The 13004-nt window shown below is 30.6% G+C and overlaps 2 protein-coding genes across 5 annotated transcripts in view; one reads left to right on the top strand and one right to left on the bottom strand.

Moving 5' to 3' along the window:
* Positions 1-13004, top strand: part of LOC143204719 (neurobeachin) — a 520160-nt gene that overhangs the window by 433657 nt on the left and 73499 nt on the right. The gene's annotated exons all lie outside the window — the stretch shown is intronic.
* LOC143204726 (protein mab-21) lies at positions 7972-11485 on the bottom strand. 2 transcript variants are annotated; one of them, XM_083059065.1, is made up of 2 exons: positions 10066-11485; positions 7972-8538 (listed from the first exon to the last, which is right to left on the bottom strand). In XM_083059065.1, exon 1 carries the CDS (start codon positions 11453-11455, stop codon positions 10358-10360), a length of 1098 nt encoding a protein of 365 aa, XP_082915191.1. In that variant the 5' UTR covers positions 11456-11485; the 3' UTR covers positions 7972-8538; positions 10066-10357. The 2 variants fall into 2 exon arrangements, with proteins under 2 accessions (XP_082915191.1, XP_082915192.1); XM_083059066.1 differs by having other exon boundaries at positions 8491-9053.

The following is a 13004-nucleotide window of genomic DNA, read 5'->3' as shown; positions in this document are numbered from 1 at the left end:
TATTTAAATATACGAAGGTAACTAAATATTTGGTATTTTCATCTATATGGATAGAAATACTAGTGTATTCAATAAGCTCATGGAATAAAAATAAGAAAAGAACTAATGTATCGTTGTAAGAAAAGATTTATTTTTCAGTATATTTTGTCTCAATCTCATTTTTTTAGGATTTCTAGAAGACCGTGAAAATCAACAATTCAAACAATTGACTGATTTTAGAGTTTTTTTGATGATAGTTTCTCTAAACTGCGTCTATTTTTTCACGAATCAGTTGGTCCAGGAGATAACAACAGCAATCTGAGTGTATTTATTTAGCACGATGGGGGCAATTCATGAACAAGATTCATTCTAAATTTTAGAGCCTTCATAATAACACCTTTTCGACTAATCTCTAAGCACTAACTCGGTTTTAGGGCCGTAATATCAATCAAATGTCATTCCTAAGTCTCATATTTTGATTCGAATGTGGTACCCATTATACTCACAGTTTTTTTAAACTATTGATATATTCCTCACTGTATCTACGTAAATTTAGTTTAGGGCTTCTGTGTTAGAATAAACAGGAATTTGACATATTTGAAGTTGAGAAAAATATTACAGATACACTGTAGGGATTATTGACAGAATATTGACATAAATATATGTAGTTACAATACTAAATAACATTGAAATTGCATTATTCATATTTCAACATTAATAAATGCCTGTAAATTTCAATATGTATCTGTAAATAAATTTAAAATCTTTCGTCATACATAATGGATGTTCAAATTTAGAAAAATCAAGAATTTAATACTAACTGGTTCTTTATTTTGCACTTAATTGAACTTATTTTGAAATGTGTACATCTACAGTCAACATTATTTTGTTTTTGTTGCCTTAACGTGTGTATATTTCCGTATGAAACTAATAAATATTGGGAAACTTTAATTATATATACATATCTATTTAGTTAATTCTCTTTTGATCTTTATAGTATTCAATTTATACTAAACCTATTCCATATTTTTTTACAATTCTAGTAGGTGTTAGACTTGTTTCATTTTTTACATCTCAGAGTCAGTAAAGGTACGCAAAATTTGAATTATATTGAGACATATGTGTCAGAAAACTTACTAAATTTACTCTTTAAAAGAAAACTTTTTGTTTGACGTATATTAAAAATAGAAAAATATCGACTTTTTATTTTGTTTCATTTGTATTAATGTATATGGGGTATATGACAGTTCATTAATATACATATATGTTTGTGGATATAACATCAAAACAGTAATGAATGTAACAAAACAATTTTTTTAATATCAATATTATATAATGGTATGTAAGAATATTGAAAATTTACCATATATTTGATTTTGCATTGCATTATATTTTTTCAGGAAAATTTCACTAACCAATCAAAATAGTTTATTATATCGTTTTACTGGATGTTATATATATATATATATATATTGGATTTATATAATAATAGTTTAATTAAATCCTAATATCAAAATTACTATCATATTTGGAATATCGTCGAAATATTGGAAGATTTTCGTGATTCTTAAAATCGGGAATAGTGTCAATAGTCAAAAAAATTCTTAAAGTAATTAGCAGCAGCAAATTTTTAAGAAACAATCGAAAAAATATCATTATTCAACACTGTAGTCAGGCATTGAAAGTTCTAATACGAAAATTTCAGTTTCTCATCGCCTAAGGATGATATATTATATTCTAAATAGAATTTAACTGAACTGACTACAACGGAAACCGTTTTATGAATATTCAATTAATAAATAGAGACAGTCTTGAATTTATAGGCACTCAATGGGATAAAATTAAAACGAAAGATCCTATAAATAGCCGCGTCGTAATTCCCATCCAACCTTAACCTTAAAAACTCCCAAGAAAATAGACGCGGAGCGCTATTTAAAGAAAACTACAAAACCCAACATGCTGGTCGTGCCGCGGAAATCACAAAACCCGACTCGTGTTTAGTAAAATCCCGAGTATCCATCGATAATTGATTGTTTTCGCGTACAATCGTTTAGAAAATGATTAACGACTCAGGAAACGTACTGATTTATTACTGCAGATCGATAAATAATCGACGGTGATGTGATACGAGCTGTAAGTGCAGATTTCCATCATCTTTCTTCGGGGATTTTAACGGGTTCGATCTATAAATCAGCACGGAATGGTTCCGACTATTCTGTGGCATAAGCTAGTCTTTATTGTCAACGATGTCAGGTCTAATAAAATTTTATATCGCTCGAAAATTTAAGAGAGATTGTAAAAACATCGTTCAGGTAAATTATGTTGACGCTTAGTATCGACACTACCATAGGCAACCTGTAAATCATAGCGTTCTGTGATAAAATGGGATAGTTAAGGCATAATACGTATAAATTTAAATACCACAGTTGTGATAACGATGTCCCTGGCAAGAATTCAAAGAATGAATCAAATTAAGAAGAATTCTTCTTAATTTGCCTTATATCATGTTTTTGAACATATCCGATATTTTTGTCACTTTTAAATAGCTTAATTAACAAAATATGGTACAATATATATTAATCTAAATATTTTCAATCGTTCTCTTCAAGTTTTCCCTCATTTTTCGCGCAAAATTTCGGTATTGTGTCTAAAGAACGTTGTTGGTTTAGCAGCGATTGAAACGAGTCACAACCAGATATTATAGTTTATTCAAAACAGCAGTGAACGTACGTCATTTGAATTGTTGACGCAATGTTGCTGCATAAACTCTGAGTTTTAGTACATTTTGACTTTGCATGAACAATTGAAACAAAAATATTATATAATATAATTTATTTTAACATTATAGTACATCTAATGTATATATTATCGAAGAACTTAGAACTACAATTAATTATATAGCCACAATATTATATAGGTTAGAGTTGTTTTATTATATTTACATTGAACACTTTTCCATCCCCCGAAGGCTCAATCCACCTAATTAACAATTATATATCAAAGTAAAGTGTTTTACTTTCACTAGAGAGCATATATACCTTTTATGCTTAGTTCTTGTCTACTTCAATACAGTGCTTCCTTGTAAAGACATTTTGGTATCACTGTATTTCTCCTTAGTTTGTTTTATTAATATCTGTGTACATCTTTCTTGATAAAACGAGATTTAATCACTGCATTCTCCTTTATGTATTTGCCATAACTGCAAAACAGTATTATTTCTTCCTAGTATATATTTTGTTATATGTTTTAAAAATTATAATACAATTTTTAGAGCAATATTTGGAAGTTCCATTTAACCCCTTCAGGGGTTATCTTTACACCTACCCTGTTAATCTTAACCTGTTATCTTACACCACTTAAATCCTATGTTACCCAATAGTGTATGAAGGGTACATCCCTCAAATAACTGCATATCTTTCAGTTTTTTTTATGGACAGACTTTCCAGACTAACAATTTTCTCTGAAATAATTAAATTAAATTATGCTTGGACAGAAAAAACTACTTACTGTTATACATTTCGTATATTTGATCTCTGACACAGCTAACATCAAGCTGATCTTGATTCGTCACCTGTTTCACGAAAAAACGGTTTCTTTTTGGTGAATTTAAGGTTAAATTGTTTGTTACTTTTTTCAGATTTTTTAGTGACCGTGTTCGTACTAATATTCGGTGCAGCTGTAACAAGTTAAAAAATAGTTTCAATCAAAACCTCGCCGATTTCAAATTCATTAAAACAACGCGTTTAAACAACGTTTGCCGGTTTATAATCCGTAATTATAATAATATGAAGAATTGCGGACGTTTGACAAACGGATTAATTTCGCAGGCTCATTCAGTTACATGTTCGAGCTTGTCAAACAGCGTTCTATCTCTTTTTAGAGTAAAATAAGAAGGAAAATGTTGTCTGACTATAAAACGAATTTACAACTTTCAACAGGCTGATATTGTTGATGTGAGTTCACTGCTATTTTGAATAGACTATATGTTTGGTGTCTTGTAATGTAACAATATGTCATTGAATTTACTTATTTGGCATCGCCAGACGTCTGCAGTAATATTTTCACTCAGATTTAATAGTTTGTATTACACTACACCTTGCTGATCCAACCTTATGCACAGTAAAACTTTGTGACCATGGCTATTCTGCTTCGGTACCACTGTGGATGGCTCTGCTGGACTCACCCATGAATTTTCACGCTTGTCATTATCGCACTATATCAACTTTTCATCGCTAATCGCAGTACGCCACAAATACTCTTCTTTTTTGACCCGACAAGCAATGAAATCGCAATGTTGAAACGGTTCGAAATGTCAGTTCGTGTGATAGCAATTTTCCCTCCTTTTAAACATATCTGGAAAGAGTCGGTCCGGCAACTGCTAAGCTGTCGGGAGATTCTTTGAAAATTTGAGCTGTATTTTAGTCCAATAAATCTTGCACTTCATTATCTCTGGACATGTTTGGGCCTTCAAATCGTTCTTTATCATTAACAACAATATCACCACTGTTATATCGTTAAAACTGAAACCGTCAATTGTAATATGATGGAGCAAAATCACCATACGTTCCTAAAGGTGTTTGATGGGCTTGGGTAGCAGATTTCTTCAAATCATACAAGTATTGAACGTCGAAAACACATTTTCGAGCGTTCCATGATTAGCATCGGTATAAACTGAGTACACCAAAAATTCTATATGGAAATCTGTCATTTTTAGTGGAGATATGTCTAATATAATTTAACGGTTGTTTATATTTTCACCAGTAGACATCCTCTTTCAAAATACATGTAAACCCTTAATAATCAGTTTGGATATTATTTAAACTAATATAATTGAAACATTCTTTACATTGCGTCAATATAATAAGTGAAATCACGATTTTCCTACTAGGAAATCACAGTTTTTTTACCGCAAGATAATTAAATGATATAAAACAGACAACTTCATTATTAATATCATTTACTATTAGTTAAACCTCTATAAATATATGTGAATAATGCCATAAATTGGTAGAATATTTTCCGTATATAATTACCAATTATTATACAGGCATATATTTTATGTAGAAACTCTGCAAGTCCTGTCTTGAGCCATTGTAATTATTATAAATTCCTTTATATATATAGTGGATATGTTGGTGGTTAATTGAAATAAATGTATTTTTTGTTCCTTAGTAGGCATAAATAATTAGGAATAATTATTTAAAAGCGTATATATCATACAATATAATTGGGTATTGTTAATTTTCTTTATATCACACGCACATAAAGGATTAATCAAAGTACAATATGATCAACATAATGATATAATAAAAGGATTCTTCAGAAATTCGAACGGCCACTATTCTTATTGGTATAAATAAAGATTAACTCGTTAAATTACTAAGTATTACACTAGTAGTGAATATATTACTATTATCCTATCTATTTTTTAACATTTTTGTTTATTAATAAGAACAAATAATTAAGAATAATTATTTAAAAACAAAAGTATTCAGAGAATATGATTGTATTGGAGATTTGTTTCATGTTTAATTACAGTTTTACTAGTGTATTCAATAAGCTCATGGAATGAAAATAAAAAAAGAACTAATGTATCGTTGTAAGAAAATATTTATTGTTCAGTATATTTTCCCTCAATCTCATTTTTTTTGGGATTTCTAAAAGACCGTGAAAATCAATAATTCAAACAGTTGACTAATTTTAGAGTTTTTTTGGTGATAGTTTCTCTAAAGTGGGGCTATTTTTTCACGAATTCTTGAATCCAGTTGGTCCAGGAGATAACAGCAGCAATCTGAGTGTATTTAAGATTCAGTCTAAATTTTAGAGACTTCATAATAACACCTTCTTGGCTAATCTCTAGGCACTAACTCGGTTTTAGGGCCGTAATATCAATCACATGTCATTCCTAAGTCTCATATTTTGATTCGAATTTGGTACCCATTATACTCACAGTTTTTTTCAAACTATTGATATATTCCTCACTGTACCTACATAAATTTAGTCTAGAGCTTCTGCGTTGGAATAGACAGGAATTCGACATATTTGAAGCTGAAAAAATATTACAGATACACTGTAGGGATTGTTAACATAATATTGACATAAATATATGTAGTCACAATACTAAATAACATTGAAATTGCATTATTCATATTTCAACTTTAATAAATGCCTGTAAATTTCAATAATATATCTGTAAATAATTTTAAAATCTTTCTTCATACATAGTAGATATTCAAATTTAGAAAAATCAAAAATTTAATTCTCACTGGTTCTTCATTTTGCACTTAATTGAACTTGTTTGAACTTAAAGTGATCTGCTCATATAAAAAATGAAATAAACCTTGGACAAACTAATATTATAAAAACAAAATGCTTTCACAAGAAGTAATAATTTTGTCATAATTTTAATACCCACTAAATAGAAATACAAAGTTTTTTTATCTCGGTATAAATTACCTTCATTCGTTCTTTGTCAGAAAACGTTCTTTTATAAAACCTTCCACCATTTCTTAATAGCAAAAACAACTTAAATAACATAAATAATTAACTTACTTGTTGTATACCCTCTCGGATAGGTATTGCAAAACTCAGTTACCCACATTTCGTACTTTGAAAATTAAGCAACCAATCTACTATCATGAAATATTTTTCCATTATTTCTATCTTATATGCATCTAAGAAGTAGCTACTTATTTGACCTATTATCATTATCTCACTATACTACCAAGATTGCATGAATATTTTTAAAATTTGTTAATATCACATGACATAGTAAAAAGTAGTAATATCTAATAAATTACTAGTAATTATTGTTTTTATATCCACTCCTTTATAAATTTCCTTATACTAAGATAATATTGTATATACATTTTAAGTTTTTTAAAACTTTACACCCACTATGTCTATCAATAGTAACTAACATAACATCAAATATTTATGAATACTTTTTGTTATACTAGCTGGGTTAGTTTAGGCTTAATATATTAATAAAGATCAAGGTTACATCTATTTTCCAATTCAAAATACCATAAAATTGATTCCGTTGAACTTTCGTATTACGTATTATTTATTATTTATAATTTTAGTTCATTGTGTCAACATTCTTTACTACGACTGTTCTAAAAATATTCTTACAAGCACAACTAATTTAATTAATATATTCAACATAGTTTTTTAATTAATTTTTATGTATGTATAAGTACCGGTTAATAAGGTGACTAATTAGTTATAAAAAATGAATTTTCTCGTGTGTTTTATAACGAATATACAGAGTTTAATATTATTACTTGTTTTTCCAAAACAATTGTTTCAATTTTAAAAAATAGCTGCACTATGCTTGGCCTATAGCAGCTGTTTAAATAGTGTTTGTAACATATTTATTAGAATACATTTGGGCATCCTAATTAGTTGTTGGTTAATTATTGAAGTTAATATAAAATAAAACACAAATATCTTTTGTTTTTTACGTATTAGTTAAATTAGTAGTAATAATTATTTTGGATAATATATTACTTTTCATCGAAATCTTCACGTAATAAATATACGGGATAAAATAAATAAAAGTAATTAGAATTATATTCAACATTTTATTAGTATTTACAACAATTAGTATAAATAATCGAGTAGGAACAACCAATTGCTGTGTAAAGTATGACCACAACAGTCTTGTTTATATAAAATTGGTTTTTATTAACAATAGTACAACATTTTATTTCAATGAAAAACACAAATTTCTTTTGTTTCTTGTACTTAAATTATTAGTAAACTTAATTAATTCCTTTAGAGCAACTATATCACTAGGAAATAACAAAATAAATACAAATGAGTTTTATCAAATTAGGCAGAATCTTTTCTTTTACTCTTTAAGAGTATTAAGTCGCTAGTAAATTGATTAATGATTGTTGAGTACGTAAAGGTATGAATATATGGGTGACCTAATATACAAATAATAGGAAATAAATACGGGACAAAAAAAATTTAATGGATTTAAAATTATATTCAACATATTTTGTTTTTTATTAAATTTTACACATTTTATTACTATTTTACAACAATCAGTATAAATAAACGAGTAGGAACAACCAATTTTTTGCGTAAAATATATTCGAAACAATATACAATAATTAAATTAAAATTACAAATATAATAGCTCATGGGGATCAAACAAGTCTTAAATATAACACATAGTACAACAGTATAGTGTTTTGTTTTTATAGTTAAATTATTAGTAAACTTAATTAACTATTTAGAAGCAATTAATATTACTAGAAAGTAAAAAAATAAATATAAAAGAATTTTATCAAATTACTGAGAATATTTTCATTTAGCATCTAAGAATATTTTAACAAAAAATTAATTAAATCACCAATAAACTTATTAATTATTATTGAATATGTAGAGGTATTAAATTTTAGTGTTATAATTATATATGATGGAGCTTATATACGTTTTAGTTAAATATGCACATCAGGTAATAAACATTCGGGATAAAAGAACTAAAAGCAATTAGAATTATATTCAACAAAGTTTCATTTTTATTAAATTTTACACATTTTATTACTATTTTACAACAATCAGTATAAATAATCGAATAGGAACAACCAATTTTTGTGTAAAATATATACGTATATACAATAATTAAATTAAAATTACAAATATAATAGCTCGTGGGGATCAAACAAGTCTTAAATTTAACACATACTACAACAGTATAGTATTTTGTTTTCTGTAGTTAAATGATTACTAAACTTAATTAATTATTTCCAATCAATTAATATTACTAGGAAGTAAAAAAATAAATATAAAAGAATTTTATCAAATTACTGAGAATATTTTCATTTAGATTTTAAGAATCTTGTAACAAAAAAATAATTAAATCAGCAGTAAACGTATTAATTATTATTGAATATGTAAAGGTATTAAATTTTAGTGTTATAATTATATATGATGGAGCTTATATACGTTTTAGTTAAATATACACATCAGGTAATAAACATTTGGGAAAAAAGAAATAAAAGCAATTAGAATTATATTCAACAAAGTTTCATTTTTATTAAATTTTACACATTTTATTACTATTTTACAACAATCAGTATAAATAATCGAATAGGAACAACCAATTTTTGTGTAAAATATATCGAATATACAATAATTAAATTAAAATTACAAATATAATGGCTCATGGGGATCAAAGAAGTCTTAAATATAACACATACTACAACAGTATAGTGTTTTGTTTTTACAGTTAAATTATTAGTAAACTTAATTAATTATTTCCAATCAATTAATATTACTAGGAAGTAAAAAAATAAATATAAAATAACTTTATCAAATTACTGAGAATATTTTCATTTAACTTCTAAGAATATTTTAACAAAAAATTAATTAAATCACCAATAAACTTATTAATTATAGTAAAGGTATTAAATTTTAGTGTTATAATTATATATGATGGAGCTTATATACGTTTTAGTTAAATACACATCAGGTAATAAACATTCGGAATAAAAGAAATAAAAGCAATTAGAATTACATTCAACAAAGTTACATTTTTATTAAATTTTACACATTTTATTACTATTTTACAACAATCAGTATAAATAATCGAATAGGAACAACCAATTTTTGTGTAAAATATATACGAAACAATATACAATAATTAAATTAAAATTGCAAATATAATGGCTCATGGGGATCAAACAAGTCTTAAATATAACACATAGTACAACAGTATAGTGTTTTGTTTTTATAGTTAAATTATTAGTAAACTTAATTAACTATTTAGAAGCAATTAATATTACTAGAAAGTAAAAAAATAAATATAAAATAATTTTATCAAATTACTGAGAATATTTTCATTTAGATTTTAAGAATCTTGTAACAAAAAAATAATTAAATCACCAATAAACTTATTAATTATAGTAAAGGTATTAAATTTTAGTGTTATAATTATATATGATGGAGCTTATATACGTTTTAGTTAAATATACACATCAGGTAATAAACATTTGGGAAAAAAGAAATAAAAGCAATTAGAATTATATTCAACAAAGTTTCATTTTTATTTAATTTTACACATTTTATTACTATTTTACAACAATCAGTATAAATAATCGAATAGGAACAACCAATTTTTGTGTAAAATATATACGAAACAATATACAATAATTAAATTAAAATTAACAAATATAATAACAGATAGGGATCACACCAGTCTTGTATAAATAAAGTTAAGTTTTTATTAACAAATACTACAACAATAAGTTTATAAAACGAAAGCGGTCATCAATACTGTCTTTGTCAGTCTAAAAATAAGTTAAGGATTATAGTACGGTTGATAGTGATGGCACGATGTATTGTTCAGTCCTTTTTGGGTGGTTTAAAGTTTCTCTAAACAACGACTGTTTGTGAGGAGTTCTCGCGTTAACCGCCACACTTGTTTAGCAGCGTTTTCTAGAGCACTAGGCGATTTTCCTTTGAATAAGTCCAGGTTGGGGATGAAATAGTGGGGACACCTTCGACACTGGAGGCAGGAGATGAGTTGCAGGTAGATCCCGTTGATTCGGTCGCCTATACAGGACTCGTCCCATTCGGATTCCCGCGGATGTTTCTCGCACTCGTACAGAAGGAGGGTTTTCAAGTGGTAACTGGTGACGGGGTTGCCTGGGAGGTCCAGGTGACGGTCTCGGAGGGTTTTCAGTATGCTGAGGCAGCGTCGTCGGCATCCGCCCTGGAGGAGACGGTTTTCTGCTTCGAGGAATGAGAGAACCCAGGCGTCTCCTTCCATGGAGGACTGTTTCCCTTGGGCCGCGACGCTTTCTTTGGATAGCAGATCGAAACCCTCGGTCTTCACTTCGGCCACCAGGCTGGGATGGGGCCAAGGGATATGGGGAAGGGGCCAGTGGGCTGCGGACCGCGGCCATACCCCCGAACACTTGAAAGCCGGCGTGATTTGAACGATGTACCGGTCGCGGATCCTCAGTTTCACTTCCGTGGTGTCCGCGATCATCTTCACCGAGTCCCTGTACGCGCATTTATCGCAGGCCTGGGCGACGAGCGTCTGGAACCGCGATCGGATCTTCCTCGCCGACAGGTATCCGGAGGCCGTGATGAATTCCACCCAGAGCGACATGGAACGCTTGCGGCCGTCGCTCAGCTTCAGGACCGCGCAGCCGGGCAGCGTGCCGTCGTCGACGAAATTAAACACACCCATCTGGTTGAGATAGAGCACCACCTCGAACTCGACGGGCGAGATCACCTCCAGGCCCTCGTAGCGGCCGTTACACTCGGTCAGCGACGAGATGAACCTCGGCTCCTGCACCTCCACCTCCTTGAGCACGTCCTGCACCACTTTGCACACTTCCCGTATCGTCTTCGCGATCGTTCCCATCCTGGTCTGCACCCTTTCGCCGTAGTATTTGTTGATCTGGTAGAGCATCTTCGATTGAGCGGCCAGCATGTCGGCCGGCACCAACATGGTGGGACGACTTCGGCGATCGGTCGGGTGCCAACTAGAGTCGTCAAACGGGTAGCGAACGGGCAGAGCGGGGCGGTACGGAACGCACGGCGGGGCGGGGCCGCGGAGACCGCCTACCGGCTCGCGGTCGGGCGGCGACGCGCCGGCGTCCCTCTATCGACCTACGGGTGGCCGGCTCCGCCTCCGGTGGCCGCGCCGCTGTCGTTTGCGGCAGGCGCGAGGTGTCGGAAATTGGGAAGTCGTTGGACGCGGAGATTTATGGCCGTTTTCCCGGCCTCGGCGAATGGCGATGGGGGTTGGGGGCTCACCGTGTTTTATTATCGCGGGGGATTAATTCTCGACTCCTGCCGGATCCGAATTCATAATAATTAGAAAGGGGCCGGTGTCGAGGAGTTCGAATTAATTTTTTTGGGGGTCGCGTTCGATATCTTAATCATCGTGTTTTTTCATGAATATTCAATTATTTTGTAATTTTTCTTAGATATTATCGCTAGTGACCCATCACCACTATTACCGTGGCTTAAAAATATTGCTATTCACCTCCAGTCGCTAGAAAATTACGAATATTAACTCTATAACTAAATTTCCATCGTTTTAAGAGTGTAAGAACTGTGAATTTAACATCAAATATAGAGAACAATATGGAGGCACTTAATTGGAGGTTCAAGCCAAATGAAACCATCATATGATATTCTAGTTGATGCATTTGAATCGAATACTGAAAGAGGCTAACATCTTTCTGGGCAGAAACGCAGAATACTCTTATTTGTGTTCCCAATACGTATTCCCCCAAACTGCCAGAAAAAAAAATTTCTCTACAAAGACTCATCTAGTTTTAGTATATTTCTGCTAACAAAATTAAATTTTTTTCAATCATATTTTATGATTAATATTATTGAATTACATTTTTCTTAGGTATTATCACTTATGATCTATAACTAACATTACCGTGGCTTAAAAATATACCAATGCACGCCCAATCGCTATAAAATTACAAATATTTACTCTATAATTAAATTCGCATCGTTCCAAGGATTTAAGAAAATTCGTATGAATTTAACATTCAAGACACGGAACAAAAGGCAGGTACATAAATGTAGGTCCAAAGCAAATGAAACTCTCATTATATATTAGTATAGATTGTAGTTGATGCGTTTGAACTGATCATAGAAGGAAACTAGCATTTTGACAGAAAGACATAATAATCGTATTTGTACTATTTATGCTCAGAAAGAATAAATTTGTCACTATAAAGACCATTCATATTCCATATTTTAATAATCATGTTTTCCATGAATATTCAATTGTTTCATATTTTCCTTTAATATTATCACTTGTGACCCATTACCATCGCTACTATAGCTTATGATATAGCAATCGACCTACAGTCAGAAAGCCTACAGAACTAGCCCACTTACTTCAAAAATATTTCTGCTAACTAGATTAAACTTTTTTGACTAAATCTCATATTTCCCCAGGTGCATGTTCACTTGGGTTTCACCGTCAATAAAGTCAATAAATAACTTCAAGGTACTAAACACAAATTATA

The sequence above is a fragment of the Rhynchophorus ferrugineus genome, unplaced genomic scaffold, assembly GCF_030347505.1.
Source record: "Rhynchophorus ferrugineus isolate W39M unplaced genomic scaffold, kcgeb_rfMv2 rfM11, whole genome shotgun sequence".
NCBI classification, from domain to species: domain Eukaryota; kingdom Metazoa; phylum Arthropoda; class Insecta; order Coleoptera; family Curculionidae; genus Rhynchophorus; species Rhynchophorus ferrugineus.
Note: the sequence above shows the minus strand (reverse complement) of the source record. Positions and strands in the feature narration are given on the sequence as shown.